This window comes from Acinonyx jubatus, chromosome C2, assembly GCF_027475565.1.
Source record: "Acinonyx jubatus isolate Ajub_Pintada_27869175 chromosome C2, VMU_Ajub_asm_v1.0, whole genome shotgun sequence".
NCBI lineage: Eukaryota > Metazoa > Chordata > Mammalia > Carnivora > Felidae > Acinonyx > Acinonyx jubatus.
Window position 1 is genome coordinate 81204164 of NC_069384.1, and position 20005 is coordinate 81224168.

At 35.6% G+C, this 20005-nt stretch overlaps 1 protein-coding gene across 13 annotated transcripts in view; it reads right to left on the reverse strand.

Annotated features, from left to right (window-relative positions):
* Window positions 1–20005, reverse strand: part of VPS8 (VPS8 subunit of CORVET complex) — a 253159-nt gene that overhangs the window by 111217 nt on the left and 121937 nt on the right. For all 13 annotated transcript variants that reach the window (XR_008297776.1, XR_008297777.1, XM_027061270.2 and 10 more), the window contains 6 exons: window positions 19071–19190; window positions 17952–18008; window positions 14064–14146; window positions 13242–13326; window positions 12325–12423; window positions 2969–3058 (listed from right to left, as the gene is read on the reverse strand). Coding sequence is in view for 11 of the 13 variants with exons in the window: in XM_027061270.2 (XP_026917071.1) it covers window positions 2969–3058; window positions 12325–12423; window positions 13242–13326; window positions 14064–14146; window positions 17952–18008; window positions 19071–19190 (534 nt within the window). In the remaining 2 variants the exon portion in view is untranslated. The remainder of the gene's footprint in view (window positions 1–2968; window positions 3059–12324; window positions 12424–13241; window positions 13327–14063; window positions 14147–17951; window positions 18009–19070; window positions 19191–20005) is intronic.

Below are 20005 nucleotides of genomic sequence, written 5' to 3' on the forward strand. Positions count from 1 at the left end.
GAATGGATAAAGAAATTGTGGTTTATATACACAATGGAATACTACGTGGCAATGAGAAAAAATGAAATATGGCCTTTTGTAGCAACGTGGATGGAACTGGAGAGTGTGATGCTAAGTAAAATAAGCCATACAGAGAAAGACAGATACCATATGGTTTCACTCTTATGTGGATCCTGAGAAACCTAACAGGAACCCATGGGGGAGGGGAAGGAAAAAAAAAAAAAAGAGGTTAGAGTGGGAGAGAGCCAAAGCATAAGAGACTCTTAAAAACTGAGAACAAACTGAGGGTTGATGGGGGGTGGGAGGGAGGGGAGGGTGGGTGATGGGTATTGAGGAGGGCACCTTTTGGGATGAGCACTGGGTGTTGTATGGAAACCAATTTGACAATAAATTTCATATATAAATAAAAAAAAATTAAAAAAAAATAAATAAAAGATAATAAAATAAAATAAAATAAATGAATTAATATAAATAATGTTTTAAGTTCTTAGGAAAGCTAAGCAAAATTATTATAGCTTAGTTTTTCTTTTTGATACATTCAAACTTCACGTATATAAAGCAGGGGAGTCTCCAAACTAGAAAGGATCAATGTAATTTAGAGTATGAGATTTTAAATACATTTATCAGTCTTTGATTTTCTATCTTTTCCCTAGTCTATAATTTTGTTTCATTTTATATGACTTTCCTTCTGGTTATAACCTAATATTCTGGCTTTTTTTTTTTTTTTTCATCTCAAGAATTCTGAAAACGAGTGGTCAGAAGCATTATCTCTTGCCACCAAAAGTAAAGGTGCTTTATAAAATTTGTGTAGGATTCTCTCATATTCAGTAAAGCACTGCAATAAAATACCTCATTTCTTTAAAAGAAATGTGTGAAGACTCCACAAACAGTCCACAATCAAATAGCCACCCTTTTTAAAATCTATGACCCTTCAGCTTTTATAGGTTTGCCTGATGAGTGACATTATATTTATTTACTTGGTCTCTCTGCCTCTAAGTATCGTTAGAGACTAAGAGAAATAGAAAATCCGGCACTGGATAACCTTACATTTTAAATGACAGTAACAAAACTAAAGGTCAGGAAATACATTAGAAACTGCTGACTTTTAAAGGGGGGGTGGCTCTGTGATTTGAGAAGAGTTTTATCAGAAGTGTCCTCCTGTCCCCACCACTAGAATGGACAGGATGACTCTCTATGTACTTCCTCAGTATCTTGGGCAATGCTCTATGTCATTCAAGTCCAACTATTCTGCAACTGTCTTTTGGCTTCTCTTCTTCCTTCAGCACAGGAATACATGTTTATGTTTTTTCCTCAGCACTTAACAGTGTTTTTGGTCCACAGCAGGTACATAATATTTATTGAATTCATGGACGTGTCTTTATCTTGAGTTAATGAACCTAATCATGCTGGGCAGCCAAGCCTGATGTCTGGGAGTCACCTTTAAACTCTCCCACTCCCATCACTTTCAATTCATTTCTAAGTCCCACATGTTTTACTTCACAAACACATCCTGAACCCACCCACACCACTGTCACTGACTTAGTACCCCTCCTCACCATCTTTTGCCTGGGACTTTCACCTTCTAACTGGTCTACATGGTCTCTGTCCTCCATCCTCTCTTTGCTCGTCTGTTCCATACCCTACAAAGTTAACTTTCTGTAAAATCAATCTAGTGATGGCCTTCTTTTGCTGAAAAACTTGAGTAATTCTCTAGGACACAAAAGACACAGTATCATTTCTTAGCACTACACATAAAATTGTTCAGTATCAGAGCCCAAACTCTATTTTCTGGCCTCAATACTTTTAACTCCTCCCTCCAACAGACCTTTTCTGGCTTAACCTAATGCTCCTCCAGGCATCATCTCCGGCATGTCATACTTCACAAAGACCTGGCCGTTATCTGGATATGCATATTGCCTTGTGCCTTCAAGTCTTAACATACCCAGGGCCTTCTATCTAGAAAGTGCTTCTCAATTCTCTGCCTAGAAAACTGATGCCAATCACTCAAGACCCAGCCCGGGCATTTCTGGGAGCTCTTGTCTGACCTCACAGTTGGTGGTCTCCTCTTACTCCTCGTGTTCCTACAGTATTTTGCCCCTGTGTCTGGTGTAGCACTTATAACCTTGCATTTTGGCTATATAAGTGCTTCTTTCCTCCACAAGAAAAATTAAAAGACTGCATTTTTATTTGTCACCCAAGGCCTACCATACTGTGGTACATCGTGGGGCCATAAGTGTTTAAGTTAATAAATTCCATCTTTGTCTCTCATGCCAGCTGCCCCCACCTCACTGCTTTGGTTTTCATCTTGTATAGTTATCCCCTCCTATAATCACTGCCACTTGGGGACTCTGGGTCATGCTTTATGTTGCTGTCATTGCCCTATTGTCTACCTCTATCACTTGAGGCCATAATGACAATGAACAAAACTCACTACTAGCACTGCAATGATAGTGACAAGTGGAATAGTAAGTCCACTAAATAGTATTTCAAACTGAGCATCTCAATATTCGACATTAATATAACTGTATTGTAGTTAAGATTTTCCAAGAAAAATTCTAAATAGTCAGCATTAACCCACTTTGAGAATTACACATCTGAATGAATAATAAATAACATCAGCCTCAAAGAGAATACAGCTATAGTTCCTATAGCCAAAAAAAAAGGGGGGGAGGGGGATCTTCTGTGGATTACAAATTCTAGAATAAGTATAGGGTACAGTTCTGTTTCTGTGATGTTACTATTTAATATGCAGAAAGATGAACTCCCTTGTTTCTAGATGTAGAGATTATCACACAGATGTAGAGATTATCACACAACTGCTCCCAAATATACACATACACAGCGCAGAAACTGCTTAAATGGCAACTATCTATTGAAGAAATTACCACAATCAAAAGCTCATAGGTGGATATTCAATAATTGTCTTTCTACTACATGTTTCTTCCCCATATATTTTTGCAATATTTACCTGAAGTTTTTTAATGACTATTTCAATCTGTTCAGAAAAGTGAGTAGCAACCAGCTCTGCAGCTTTACAGGGCTTCAGGGATACAAGTTCCTAAAGTGAAAGAGAAAGAGAAAATGATCTTTAATGTTAAGTTTAAATAGAATTTCCATAGATGTGAAGCATGATTACGTACTTCAGCATTTTCAAGAGCTTCTACACTGCACTTCAGAAGACCTCACTATAAGGTCTCAATTTAAAGGCACATTGCAAATAAACAAAATTAGAAATATGCCATGTAAAAAATTACATTTTGATATAAAACGTAATTCAGAATGTTTAGTAAATGAAAGCACTAAAACTCTGGATGTAAGCCTTGATATCTACAGGATGAACAGAAGGAACAAAAGCTTTCCTAAATTTCCTGCCAGTGAATTTCACCCTGGAGCTTAAAGTAATAACTTGAAACAAGGAAAAAAGAGTATAGTTGCAAATTTTCTAGCTACGAATTTGAAAGCTTTACTTCTGATGCCAGTGGATTTTGAAACAAGGAGTATCTTAAAACAATGTAAGCTCACAAGTCTTAAATGAGACTAAGAGGTTGACCGCTGTTTATTAACTGCTATTAATAAGATCCATTTCTGTCAAATTTAAGACTTCCAATCTGCCCCCTCCTTGAACCTTCCTAGACATTACTGGCTACTTATGTTCCTGAAACTCTCTTCTAACTTGTTTTCTGTAACCTACTCATCTACCATTCCAATTGCATGTTCACGTTGATAAAATGCAAACACCGACTAGAGATCAACATGGTAAATTGTCAAATAAAAATTAGACAAGTTATTGTGACTGCAGTAACAGTCAATTAACAGTTAGCAATGAGAAAAAACCTACATTGATTTTTAGCTACTAAAGAAACTGAATGAATACTCAAAATTTTTCCATATGGAATACTCCAGGCCCAAACAGCTTCCCTGGTGAGTTCGAGCAACTATTTAAGGAAGAGACAATTTCCAACATTAATTAGCCTCTTACAGAGAACAGGAAAAACAACAACTTCAGCACATTTTATAACACTAGCAAAATTTTTGATACCTAAACCCAATAGGACAATATAAGAAAGGAGAACTACAGATCAGTCTTAATCATGAACATTGATATAAGCATCCTAAAACAAAACAAAATCCAATAATATTTAAAAGGATAAGATCAGGATCAAGTTGCATTTCTCCACAGAACTCAAGTCTGATTTAATATCAGTAAGATTTACCATAAATATAGAATAAGAAAGAAAAGGTGAAAAATTCCTTCATGAAAAAACTGTTAGCATACCAGAAAGAGAAGACTTCCATAAAATAAATAAAAGGATACAGAGTCTGACACAATATACTTACAACCTGGGAGGGAAGGGACTAAAGAATGGGCTCAAACTTAAGTGACCATCAACCTAACATAGACTGCTATGTGCATAAGATGTTACATATGAGCCTAAGGTAACCACAAATCAAAAACCAGTAATAGGTATGCAAAAAATAAAGTACAAGGAATCCAAGTATATCACTAAACAGAGTTGACAAACCATGAAAGAAAAGAGCATTAGAACAAAGGAACAGAGAAAAACTACAAAAACAACCATAAGATGCATAACAAACAACAGTATGTAAATACCTATCAATAATTACTGTGAATGCAATGGGTTGGATGCTCCAATCAAAAAACACAGGGTGACAGAATGGATAAAAAACAAGATCCATTTATATGCTGCCTATAAGAGATTCATTTCAGACCTAAAGACACATGCAGATTGAAAGTGAAGGGATAGAAAGGAATTTATTATGCAAATAAAGGTAAAAAGAAAGCTGAGGTAGCTTTCTTTAATTTATTTTGGACAAACTAGACTTTAAACAAAGAGTGTAAAAAGAAACCAAAAAATAAAAATTAAAAAAAAGAAGACACTATATAATTATAAAGGGAACAATCCAATAAGATACAATTGTAAATATTTATGCAAGCAACATGAAAGCACCCAAATACATAAAGCAGTTAGTAACAAACAGAAAGGAAGTGATAGTAACACAATAATAGGGAAATTTCACACCCCACTTACATTAGTGGACAAGATGGTCTAAACAGAAAATCAACAAGGAAATAGTGGTTTTGAATGACACGTTGAACCAGATAGATTTAACAGATATATTCAGAACGTTGTATCCTATAACAGCAGAATACACATTTTTTTCAAATGGCACATGAAACATTCTCCAGAGTAGATCATATGTTAGGCCACAAGTCTAAACAAATTCAAAATGATTGAAATGCATCTTTTCCAACCACGATGTTATGCAACTAGAAATCGACCAAAAGAAAGAGTGTGGAAAGACCACAAATACATGGAGTTAAATAACATGTTACTAAACAATAAATGGGTCGACCAAGAAACAAGAGTAAATAAAAAAACATGGAAAATAAAAATGAGAACACAAGGTCCAAAAGCTTTGAGATGCAGCAAAAGCTGTTGCATATAACAATACAAGCCAACCTCAAGAACCAAGAAAAATCTCAAATAAACAACCTAATCTTATATCTAAGGAGCTAGAAAAAGAACAACAAAGAAAACCCGAAACAGTAGAAGGAAGGAAATAAAGATCGGAGCAGAAATAAATGGTATAGAAACTAAACAGAGCAGAACAATGAAACCAGGAGCTGGTTGTTTGACACAAATCAACAAGTTGATAAACTTTAAGTCAAACTCATCCAAAAAACAAAACAGAAAAAAAAATGGAGAGGGCTCAAATAAACAAATTCAAAAATGAAAGAGGAGAAATAACAACAGACACCACAGAAAAACAAACTGTAAGAGAATATTATGAAAAATTATATGACAACAAATTGGACAACCTAGAAGAAATGGATAAATTCCTAGAAACATATAATCTCCAAAAACTGAATTAGGTAGGAACAGAAAATTTGGACAGATCAATAACCAGCAATGAAATTGAATCAGTAATCAAAAAACTCCCTACAAACAAAAGTCCAGGACCAGATGGCCTCACAGGTGAATCCCACCAAACATTTAAAGAAAAGTTAATACCTATTCTTCTCAAACTATTTCAAAAATCAGAAGGGAAAGGGGCACCCAGGTGTCTCAGTTGGTTGAGCATCCGACTTCAGTTTAGTCACGATCTCACGGTTTGTGAGTTCAGGCCCCACGTCAGGCTCTATGCTGACAGCTAGGAGCCTGGAGTCTGTTTCGGATTCTGTGTCTCCCTCTCTCTCTGCCACTTCCCTGATCCTGCTGTGTCTCTCTCTCACTCTCTCAAAAATAAATAAACATTAAAAAAAAAATTAGAAGGGCAAGGAAAGCTTCCAAATTCATTCCAGCATTCTCTGATACCAAAACCAGATAAAGACCCAATGAAAAACAGAACTACAGTTCAATATCTCTGACAAACACACATGCAAAAATTCTCAACAAAATATTGGCAAACTGAATCTACCAATATATTAAAAACATCATTGACTACAATCAAATGGGGTATATTATATTCCCAGTATGCAAGGGTGGTTCAACATTCACAAAACAATCAACATGATACATCACATCAACTAGAAAAAGGATAAAAACCATATGACCATTTCAATAACTACAGAAAAAGCACTTTAAAGTACAACATTCGTTCATAATAAAAACCCTCAACAAAGTACGTTTACAGGGAACGTATCTCATCATAATAAAGGCCATAGATGAAAAATCCACAGCTGACATCATACTCAATGGTGAAACAGGGAGCTTTTCCCCTAAAATCAAGAACAAGAGAAGGATGTCCACTCTCACCACTTTAATCAACATAGTACTACAAGTTCTAGCCACAACAATCAGACAAGGAAAAGAAATAAAAGGCATCTAAACTGGTAAGGAAAAAGTAGAACTTTCACTATTTGCAGATGACATGATACTATATATTATAGAAAATGCTAATGACTCTACCAAAAAACTACTACAATGGGTAAATGGATTCAGTAAGGTCACAGGATACAAAATCTATATATAAAAAAAACACAGCTTCTTCAACAAATGGTGCTGGGAAAACTGGACAGCTACACACAAAAGAATGAAATGGGACCACTTTCTTACACCATACACAAAAATGAACTCAAAATAGATTAAGGACCTATATGTCAGACCTGAAACCATAAAAATCCTACAAGAGAACCCAGGCAGTAATTTCTGTGACATTGCCATAACATTTTCCTAAATATGTCTCCTGAGGCAAGAGAAAAACAAAAACAAAAATAAGCTATTGGGACTACATCAAAATAAAAAGCTTCTGCACAGCAAAGGAAATAGTCAACAAAACAAAAAGACAACCTACTGAATGGGAGAAGATATTTACAAGTGACTTTTCCGATAAAGGGTTAGCACCCAAAATACATAAAGAAATTTGTATAAGTCAACACCAAAAAAACAAATAATACAATTAAAAATGGCCACAAGACATCAACAGACATTTCTGCAAAGATGACATACAGATGGCAAACAGACATATGAAAAGATGCTCAACATCACTTATCATCAGGGAAATGCATCAGGGAAATGCAAATCAAAACCACAATGAGGTATCACCTCATACCTGTCAGAATGGCTAAAATCAAAAACACAAGAAACAGCAAGCATTGGTGAGGATGTGAAGAAATAGGCACCCTAGTGCACTGTTGGTAGGAATGCACACTGATGTGGAAAATAGTGTGGAAGTTCCTCAAAAAATTAAAAATAGCACTACTGTATGATATAGTAATTCCACTACTGGTTATTTATCCAAAGAAGATGAAAACACTACTTTGAAAAGATATATGAACCCCTATATTTACCGCAGCCTCATTTACAATAGCCAAATTATGGAAAAGGTCCAAGTGTCTTTTGACAGATGAATGGATAAAGAAAAGATGGTATACACTGGAATATTATTCAGCCATAAAAAAGAATGTCATTTTGCCATGTGCAACAACATGGAGAGAGTATAATGCTAAGTGAAATAAATCAGTCAGAGAAGGACAAATACCATATAATTTCACTCATATGGAATTTAAGAAACAAAACAAAGGAAAAAGGAGACAAGCCAAAAAACTAAAAAAGCTATAGAGAACTGAAGGTTACCAGAACAGAGATGGGTGGGGGATGGGTAGAATAGATGGAAATTAAAGAGTACACTTACCACGATGAGCATGGAGTAATGTACAGAACTGATGAATCACTATATTGTACACATGATATAATATAATATAGTGTGTTAACTATATTGGAATTAAAATTTAGAAATTAAGAAATAAAAGTATAAAAGGTCAAGAATAGCCAATACTCTTGGGGCACCTAGGTGGCTCAGGTGGTTAAATGTCCAACTCTGGATTTTGGCTCAGGTCATGATCTCACTGTTTGTGGGTTCAAGCCCCACATTCAGCTCAGCAGTGACAGAGCCTGCTTGGGATTCTCTTGTTCCCTGCCCCTCCCCCACTCCACGCATATGCTCACTTGCTCTTTTTCTCAAAATAAATAAATAAATTTTTAAAAATAGCCAACACTCCCTTAAAGATGTCAAGATTTATTATAAAGCAGTAATATTTAATAGTGCTGTACCAATGCAGAGACAAATAGAGCAGTGAAGCAGAATAGAGTGCTGGAAAACAAACATATACATCCTTGATATACTCCTGACAAAGTAACACTGTTGAACAATGGAGAAAGGTAACCTTTTAAAATAGCTAACTGTTGCTGGGAAAACTGGACATCCATATTTTAAAAACTAATTGGACACCCCCCTTACATCTGTATAAAAACTGCTTTCAAGTGCACCTAAGATTCAAAAACAAAACCAAAATAAACAAGAAAGCTCTTAGACAATAATATAGGAGAATTTTTCCTTCAGTCTAGAAGGAAAAAATTGATTTGATTACTTAAAAAAAAAAAAACTTTTCTTAAAAAGAACTACATAAAAAAGCCACAGAGTGAAAGATAACTATAACACGTATCACTGAAAAAAGACTAATATCCAGGATGCGTGAAATTCTCCTGTAAGTACAAGAGACATTCTAATAGAAAAATGGGCCAAAGACTTGAACTGACACATCACAGAAAGAGAATTTAAATGGCTAATAAACAATGAAAGGCTATCAATCTCATTAGTAATTAAGGGTATGCAAGTTTTAAACATAATAAAATATCCTTATACATGCACTAGATTGGCAAAATCTTATTTTTTTTAAGTTTTTTTTTTAACTTATTTTGAGAGAGAGAGAGAGAAAGAGAGAGACAGAGACAAATAGACAAAGAGACAGAGAGCAGGGGAGGGACAGGGGAAACGGAGAGACAGAATCCCAAGCAGGCTCTGCACTGTCAGCACAGAGCCTGATGCAGGGCTCAAACTCACGAACCATGAGATCATGACCTGAGCCAAAATCAAGAGTTGAACACTTAACCAACTGAGCCACCCAGGCACCCCCAGATTGGCAACATTTTAAAGTCTAACAAAGATAAAGAGCTAATGGAAAATCTCATACAATGCCAGCATCTGGTGAAGTTGAATATACTTATCCCAATTAACTGGCAATTATAGGCCCAAGAGTAGAGATTGTCAAATGTTATTAGCATGCATCAAAATCACCTGGAGGGCTTATTGAACCATAATGCTGGGCCCCAACTCCAGAGTTTCTGATTCACTAGGTGTGAGCAAAGACTGAAACTACCTTTCTATCAAGTTCTCAGCTGATGCTGTAATGCTAGGCTGCTCTCAAGAAATGCTGTGCTTAAGATGCATGTATAATGATCACAGAATGACTATTTTTATTTTATTTTTTTTTAATTTTTTTAACGTTTTTTATTTATTTTTGAGACAGGGAGAGACAGAGCATGAACAGGGGAGGGTCAGAGAAAGGGAGACACAGAATCTGAAACAGGCTCCAGGCTCTGAGCTGTCAGCACAGAGCCCGATGCGGGGCTTGAACTCACGGACCGTGAGATCATGACCTGAGCCGAAGTCGGTCACCCAACCGACTGAGCCACCCAGGTGCCCCCAGAATGACTATTTTTAATAGAAACTAGAAAGAATAGAAATGTTCACTAACAGTAGAAATGAATAAATTGTAATATACTTGTAAAATGGAATACTACACAAGAATTAAAATGAACCACAGCTACCTACAACAGAATATACAAACTTCATAGAGTAGAACTTCATTTACTGAAGTTCAAAAAAAGGCAAAACAAACATATGTCTTTTTAGGGATGCAAGCATGTACAGTAGCAATATATAGAAAGGCAGGAGATTATCAGAAAAACCTGGGATTATCAGGATCCTGGACATATTAGGGGAAGCAAGAGACTCTGATCAGGAAAGGATACACAAAAAGGGTCTGGTGTATTGGAAGTAACTCAATTTCTTGACCTGGGCCTGGGACGTTTGCTTTTTAAATGTATTATTAAGTTGTACATTTGTTTTATGAACTTTTTGGGGATACTTACATATTTTGAAATGAAAAATATTTTAAAAAATCTAATGAAACATGTTTTGTCCATATTGGAAAAAGCATCGAAACTAGCAATTCTTTACCTGGAATCCACAGGCCCAATCTAAGAATGTCTTTTAGGGAGTCTATGGATCCCTGCAATAATAAACAAAATTATGTATCTGTGCACATGCACAGTATTATGTGCCACAGGTCCAAATCTTTCATTAGATTCTCACAAGAGGTCTATAACTCCAGAGTATTAAGAAATCTATACACTGTGTATACTGTCAGAAAATTTTATGATGAGGATGTTTCCCCCTACACATTGAATATTGACTTTATTCACATTACTGCAGCCACAGAAGTCCTTCAACAAAAAATCTGTATGTTTGTAATTGTGGCCTTAAGAGATATTAAAAAGTTCAAGGTGCAAAAATGTGCAGATGTGGAGAAAACAGCAGAAATAATTGTTGTGCAACAAAAACCCTTCTAGTTTCTCCAATATGAGTTTTCTGCTGAGTAATTTGTTTGCTCATTGATTAATTCATCACGTTTCACATTATGCAGAGACATAGCTCCATTTTCCGATGTCTGGAGTCCATGTGCTCAAACCACTGCATAATGCAGATGAAGTGAAATGAAGAATGAGCCATAATGTAACTATGGGGACAAAGGGGATGATGAAAGAAAAAAGAATACAAAATGATTAAAGGAAAAAAGATACAACTGAAAATAGGGAAAGGTTTTCTTGAGTTCTTTCCACCAAGATATATTCATTCATCTTGTTAGCAGGAATATGGTAACATTAAATAACATATATGTTCTCAATCCTACAGATAAAAAAGTGTGGCAATTACTTCAGACCACATATCTGGTGATTGACTGAGCCACCTTGCACACCACATGTTTCCCATAAGATGCTGTTCACATTTCTGATCTCTCTAAACTTTATAACCATTGGGAACTAGAACAAAGAATTCACATCACAAACAATGCTTCAGAGCTCATCCTTTCTTATCATTTTCCATATGGATGACATTTTTTTTTAAAGATACTGAATAATCATATCTTTCACTACATCTCTAAACCCATCACCAGAAGTTCACCCATCAGCTGACCCTTGCTACAGGAAGAAAAACTTTGTAATCTCTTATCTCCAAAACTAGGATTATCTCAGCATCTTTTGTCATAGTTTTTTTTTTTTTTCAATTACCAGTAATCCATAAAACAGAATAGATTCAAAAAACCTATAGATCTGTTGGTTTCTGAGGTGTTGTGTACATGATGAACCTAAGGAAATGAACGTGAGGACTGATTCTGGGACCTCTCTTCAGATTCATCGTGATCACATGTATTAGTCTCTCCACTTAAGCATCTATAAGCTTGTTTTTTAAAAAGAAATTCTTGCTCTAAAGTCAACTCCTGTATTCTTGTAAAACAGCATGCATAAAGAAAATCAGAAACGTTGTTCTGTTACATATGGAGAGGGAAATGCATCAGAGAGAATAATATACTGCAGTAATGTTTCTAAAAGTCCACTGGGTGACTGGGGGGAATGGCTCCCTATCACATATCAGGTGCAAAGACCAGTACTACTCTCAGAATCATTCTAAGAAGGCTGTTAAGAACCCACTAATATTCCAGTTTGTCAACCAGCTGATTGAACTTAGGTTATTTTCAGAAGTTATGATATAATACATTGTATATGACATGGACTTTATGAATACAAATATGAGGTAAAATAAATTATGTGAAAAAAGTTAATTTTCAATTAGATCAACTTAATAATATGACACCTGCTATTGCTTAGTTAGCATACACTTAAATTGGGAGATACCCATCCAAATGGGGAAGTTTAAGAAACTTTGTTGGCTCAGCACCTCAATATGATCCATTGCTTTCTGCCATACAGACTGCTTTTCCTCTGCACTGTGTCCAGGAATGGATAAGATATTGTGAATGTAGTTAAACACTTCTTCCTGAAAAACACAAGGCAATATATTCATTCATTCACTGAAGCAATATTGAGTCACTATCTACTATCTGTACCTGTCTTGGTAAGTATCTATTATTTGGAGATGGAAAACCACTTGTAGATAAACTGCTGGGAAACTGACACTAAAGACAATGAGTCATTGTTTAAAGTTTAGGATAGACTCCTGGCAGGAGCAAATCCATTCCAATTAATTTTGGTCCCCATTTCATTAAGCTAATGAAAGAATATCATACTTTTTTCTTTAGTGGTCCCTATCCACATTCCCAATTCAATCTCACACCATTCCTGCCCTTTTGTGTTACCCTTGTCCCTATCTTGGAATACTTTTTCCACTGGCTCTTTGCTTGACTGGCTTCATCTCAAATTCCAAAACTCAGTCTGTGTGTCACCTCCTCCGAGATTCCTTCCCTGGCTGCTCTGTGTAAGTCAGTTCCCCCAACATCTTCTCAAGTTGCACCCATTTTCTCCTTCCTAGCACTCACACACAATCTGTGTAATCACAATCTGTGATTACATATATGTGATTACATATATGGTTTCCTTATGGTCACTCTCCATCACTAAACTCTAAGTTCTAAAATTATAGAAAATATATGTTTTAATGATCAATGTATACTTGGCTAATAGTAGGCACTTGATAAAAAAAAAAAATCTGTTGAATAAATGAAAAAAACCCCTGAATCAGCAAACATGTCCCAATAGGTGTACTGAATAGTTATACCTACTTACTAGTTATTTCTACTCAATAAGGGGAGGGGAAGACTGAGCAAGACAAAAGGGTAAAGTAGTCTCATAACTCACCTCCCTCAGTGGATCACGTAAGTAACAATCAATAATTTTGTCGTACTGGTGTTCTCGTTCATACATAAACTCACAAATTTGATAGCTAGAACATAAAAGGAAACAGTTCAGAGTACCAAACAGGCAGGTGGTTATTAGCTTATTGTTTCAAGAAGTTTGCTCATAGAAGTTGGTATTAAGAAAAATGAATATAGATTTGATTTCTACTGTGAAATGAAGTTACAGTAGCTAAGGGAGAGTAGTATCTGCCATTCCTCTAAATATAGGTTTAAGATGCTGCTGAATACTCAGTTTATAAGAAATTTCAAAGCTGGGTACAAAATAAATGTTAAAGCAATAATGTGTCACATAAAAAATAGTTAAAATATTAGTTATCAATTAACTATATGAATTTTCTCTGTTGACAAATATGTCAAATGAAATATTCAACAAATCAGATAAATGGTAGTGTTAACACATCATATCTCATTTGCTATGTTAAATTCTGCATTGTTTAGAATATGTATAAGGCAACTCAGAATCTATAAAATGATGGAAATTTTAAGTAAATAAAACTAAAATTATAAATCATAAGACTGTTGTTTCTTTTTCACACTAAAACAAATGTACAAACACTTCAAATTTACTCATTAATTTTTGCAAATGTTACTTACTCATTTCTAGACTTGAAAGACAAAAGCTTTGCACTTAGGTTTTTTGTTGTTATTTGCATAGCTTTTCTTAATTAAAAATTGGTAATTTATCAATAAACAAGGCTTCCAGTTACAGAAGTTTCACTTAGTAATTCTATGGGGACTAATGTATGCCTTAAAAACAACTTACAACTCTGCTTTTTCTGCCATACGGATGAGCCGACTCTCTTCAAACTGAACTATGCCTCCAGCCTGCAGCAATTCTAAAAGGACCTGAATATTTAAAATAAATGAGTAAAACACTTTGGAATCTACTTTTATTTACTAACTCTCTAAGAGTCCATTCAGCCACACAAAATGTAACTTTTCCTTTTTTTTTTTTTTTTTTTGGTCTTATTAGTTGATGTTTTGACTTGGCTTTCCCATATACGAAGTACCAGGAGGTACCCTTATGTTGATCACATTGTAATGAAGTCTTACAAAAAGATAAATGGCTCTATTTTTCAAACATGGAAGAAATGCCACAGTGTTTGTAAATAAATCCTTATTAGAATATCTAATATTCTAATATCTGACCCTCCACTAAGCCAAAAATGTCCATATATATTCTTTCAAGAAGTGAATTTTTGTCTGGTGCTTTCATGTCTCACGGTTCTTTAAAATCTACTGTCCATAGGTAGTATCCATGCTTACATGTTTAATTTTTCTACTTAAACATTAGGGTTTTTCAAAATAGCATTATTCATAAGAGCCAAAAGGTAGAAATAACCCAAATGTCCATTAATGGATGAATGGATGTACAAATTATGGTATATGCATATAATGGAATATTATTCAGCCTTAAAACAGAATGGAATTCTGTCACATGAAATAACATGGATGAACCTTAAAAACATTATGCTAAGTGAAACAAGCCAGTCACAAAAGGATAAATATTATATGATTCTATTTATATGAGGTACCCAAAGCAGTCAAATTCATAGAGACACAAAGTAGAATGGTGGCTGGCAGGGGCTGGGGAGGGTGGTAATGGGGAGTTAATGCTTACTGCTTAATGGGGAGGCTCAGTTCAGGAATTCATGATAAAGTTCTAAAGATGGACGGTGGTGATTACTGCACAACAATCATATATACTTAAAGCCACTGAAATGTACACTGAAAGTGGTTAAAATCAATTTTATGGCATACACACACACACACACACACACACACACACACACACACAAATAAAACACTGGGGTTCGTTCATATAATTAAGCTTTAACCACACCAGGTAGCTGAATAAAAAAGTGAATAGGATGTTGAGGTTGATTCATCAATATTTTAAAATAAAACTCAAAATACAACAGAAACATTATACAGTCATAGAACAATATGAGAAAGCTCTCTCTTATATTTAAGTTTGAGATCCAGAGTAACATGACCCTTCCCAGAACTTCAGGAAACCATTTAACAAATATTTTTCTAACATAGAAAACTGATAATTTTTTTAAGATTTTTTTTAATGCTTATTTTTGAGAGAGAGAGAGAGAGAGAGAGAGCAAGTGAGCAGGGGAGGGGAGGAGCAGAGAGAGACAGAGATACAGAATCCAAAGCAGGCTCCAGGCTCTGAGCTATCAGCCCAGAGCCTGACATGGTGCTCAAACTCACAAGCTGTGAGATCATGACCTGAGCCGAAGTTGGACACTTAACCCCCTGAGCCACCCAGGCACTCCCAGGAAATTGATTACTTTCAAGTTAAGAAAAGACAAAAAAGCAGAAAAGAAATAAAACCTATCTAAAACTTACTGTTCAGAACCTTAATTGAGTCCATTTTGAGCATTATAATATACTGTAGTATAGAACTATGGAGTGAACTCATCTACTGAGAGCCTCAATTTGGAATAATATAATAGAAATGCCATTGCTGGAGCCAGTCTTAACAATTCAGCAGAATTAAGTTTTCAGGAACTGTATAAGCCAGTTGTTAAACATAGTGATTGTTAAAAATTAAATTATACAAATTTACAATTAATTAAATTAAAAAAGGTAATTAATACAATTCACTATTTCCTAATTATTTTACTACATTTTACTGTGTATGCTTTTGAGGTTTGTTACTGCATCTATGTGGTGGAAATATTATACCAGGGTGTGGCACTGTGCATCTCTTCCCAATTCCATGTTCAGTGACATCATGTTGGTAGGCTGAAATCAGCCATGGTGGGAGTACTTACACTATGGAAATCGACACATGTTATACAAATCAGGGGTTACTATATTTTACTTATTTTAAAGGGATGTAAAATAAACAAAAAGACATGTGTGACATGGAACCTATCTGTCCCACAAAGCCTAAAATATTTACTCTTTGGTCCTTTACAGAACAAAAACAAAAAAGCAAAAACCTGCCAATCCCTGGCTAAGAGTGATGGAAACAAGGTTAATAAGGCCATCAAATTTAAAAGTATGCTTGTCACAATCATCACATTGCACATAGCACAGAAAATTAAGGCCTTATATGTTTCCAGTATTTAAGAATTGATTCAGCAAAGACATCACTGATGAATGTACGAAGTCCTGCCATGCTTTCACTCCTGTACTTTCATCTTACTCAAATATTGAAAATATCAACTAACATTCATGTCAGAATTACACCTGGGGAACCAGCTGTTAAAATTTTATCAGTATACCACCAGAAAACAATAAAAAATACTGCATGCAAAAATTTTTACATATAGAGTACAAGAGTGCTGGACTAGAATGGAAGGAATTGGGTTCTAATCTTAGTTTTGAACTTGAGCAATTTACTTCATCAGTTTTCTGTATTTCTCAAATGAATCGAGAAAAAACCTTAATAGTCTCAAAGGAGACTCCCGATAATAGAACATTACTATACAAGGATTACTTTTCAAGGTTTGACTTGTACATTTAGATTTGGTTTTTATTTCTATTTCTATTTATTTTAGTTATTTATATTAAAATTCTTTATCATTGTACATAGCAACACCAAGATCCACTTTTCCTGCCAATAGAGAGATAGGGGCAAAGTGAGGGGTCCACATTATTATTTATATTCAATATAATTTGAGATAATCAAAATTCTAGCAGCTGTCTTATCTTCCTAAAATAGTCAGTCTGCAGCAGTCACTGGGCCACAGCTGTGAGGAGAAAAGGGTCACTGCTGCTATCCTAAGTTCTTTAGCCAAGTCTCAAGAGTCTCAACCTCCCAGCTGTGCACTATTACCATAAAAAAGACCAGCGTAGCTTTCACAGTACTTATATTTTGTAGCTTGTCTGACAAAGTCTAGCCATAACTTTTATTTTTTTTTCAATATATGAAATTTATTGTCAAATTGGTTTCCATACAACACCCAGTGCTCATCCCAACAGGTGCCCTCCTCAATACCCATCACCCACCCTCCCCTCCCTCCCACCCCCCATCAACCCTCAGTTTTTAACAGTCTCTTATGCTTTTAGCCATAACTTTTAAATAGGATGACTCTCTTAGTGCCCACACTTATAGTGGGTAAGCTTTGAAAGAACCCTACTCCTAGAAGAGACTCTCGAGAAAGTGGCCTAAGTAGAAAAAAGCGGTAATCCAACAGTTACTATCTCACAGTGATTAGTGGAAGGACAGATGGATTCTAGTCTCCAGTAATGTTTAGCCCTAATGCAGTGGAGCTATAGAGTACTCCCAAAATTCAATGTCCCAATACTCAAGATCTGGCAGCCTTTCTGGTCCAGAACCATAGCAGCTACAAGTGGTTATCAGATAAATGGCCCTAGTGGAAAGCAGGATACAACAGGTGCCAAATGTTGCTACTTAATGGAGAAGGATGAAGTATTCCCTGTTGAGTCATGCTGAACGCAAGACAGGTCCAGTCTTCCTAGGAATTTAGTTTGATGTGAATTCTTTATAAATGTACTCCTAACAACCATCTGCACTATTTTCTAGTTGCCACTATCTAGCTTAGTATTAGGGTTTGGCACAATTTTTCCCCCTTATGTTTCATGAGGTCTAGCACAGAAGGGTTCTTTCCAGCTTATTCTGTCCTCTTTCCCATACTTGAGCAATAAGAGTCCCAGGGGTTCATACCTGCTGTCTTTCAGAGTGTCGGGAGTCATCATCAGGACTACAGAGGAATTCAAGGACCTGGTCAAAGGAAAGGTATATTTTTTTTATTGGAGACTAGCATGCATGCCGTAACATTGTATAATGAAAACAACAATAACTACCCCTTCTGTATCATCAATTCATCCATACTCAGCCATAACAAATACCACAGATATATGGTGTCTTCCCAACTGACTGGCCTATTACATGGCACCACAGGCTCAAGTATGCCATCAATTTAATATGTATCTTATCTTTACTGTTCAGAAACATGGCTGGAAGGCAGCACTACCAGCACACCTTAACCTTAAGATCCCTGATACCATGGACCAAGAAAAGCATGGACTTCAGAGTCAGGCCACTTGGATTTCAGTCTCAACTTTATTAACATGTAATAATAGTATTTATTGCTAAGAATCACACTTACTAAGTATGATCCTGGATGAGTGACATAACCTCTCCAGGCTTTAGTTTCCTCATCTGCAGAATGGGGGTGCTCGGGGAGCACTGAGTTAACATACACATATAAAACTCTAGAAGAGAGCCTGGTGTTATAAAGTGCTCAATAAATGCTTGTCATTATTGGCAACTTTCTCCAGAGATAAAGTGTTTTTGTTTTTGTTTTTTTTTTGGCCACCCATGTATTGATATGCAGGAGCTATTTAACTGGGATTAAGAGAGATCTTCAAAATCAAAGTCATTTGTAGGGACATTGAGACTTTCTAAAAGAAATCTCTCTTACAGATGATCAACATCAGAGACTTGCTACCGATGAGATAGGTGACTTCTAAAATTGAAAAATTCTTGAGCAAAGAATTCTAGGCAATTCAGAGAACACAATTAAAAGAACAAAATCTCTATAAACCAATCTCCACAAGCCATACCCCCCATGATACCAAGTTACTAAGAAAAGTCATACTACACAGGCACAACATTAAAAGAAACAACCAATTTAATCCAAATTAAAACCTCAACAGGTTTCTACCTGATAAGACATTTATCTAGTTTTTTATATTAAGAAACTATATAGTCCAGTGAACTTTTCTGTGAACAGCAAACAGCATAAAAACAATTCTAGCTCTCATCATTAAAGACACTCACCTGATCAAAAAGGGTTCTGTTTACAAACAAGGTATTGTCAGGCTTTGCAAGCTGCCGGGCAAGGAACGTAAAGAGACACCCGACTTGTGAAGGAGTAAAATCTGAATTCTCCACCATAACCTAATGAGCAAAAGAGACCATTTATTCAATACATCAACTGGTTTGACACAAAATTATACCATTAGAAGGGGAAGAAGGAGCCTCATTACTGGAGACTCATGGAAAGATTCTTTTATAGGCTATGCAACGATTGAGTTCAATGTCATTTAGAGAAGGAGCAAAAACTATTCATATTCTGAAAGGAAAACATTTTCATGATTTTTGGCATATTTCTAGGCACAATTTGGATAAGAACTGAATTGCAAGAGAGGTGATTTCAAAGAAATAATAATCATGTTTCCCTTTGGAATTCTTAAAAGAGAATCCTACTAAAGTTAAATTTAAATTAAAGTAAACCTACCAAAAAGCTGCCTACCAACACAGAGAGAACAAAGTCATTCTGGGGTTTAAAACTAAGGTAACTTGAAGGCACAGGAAAAGATGTCCAACATCACTCATCATCGGGAAAATACAAATCAAAACCACCATGAGGTATCACCTCACACCTGTCAGAATGGCACGTATCAAAAAGATAAATAATCCAAGTGTAAGCAAGAATGTGGAGAAAAGGGAAGACTCATGCAGTGTTGGTGGGAATGTAAATCAGTGCAGCCACTATAGAAAACAGTATGGAGGTCCCTCAAAAAACTGAAAATAGTATTGATCCAGAAATTCCACTTCTAAGTATTTATCTAAAGAAAACAAAAACACTAATTCAAAAAGATATATGCATCCCTGTTTACTGCAACATTACTTATAACAGCCAAGATATGGAAGCAACTTAAATTCCATCGATAGATAAATGGATAAAGATGTGGTATTTCCGGGGCACCTGA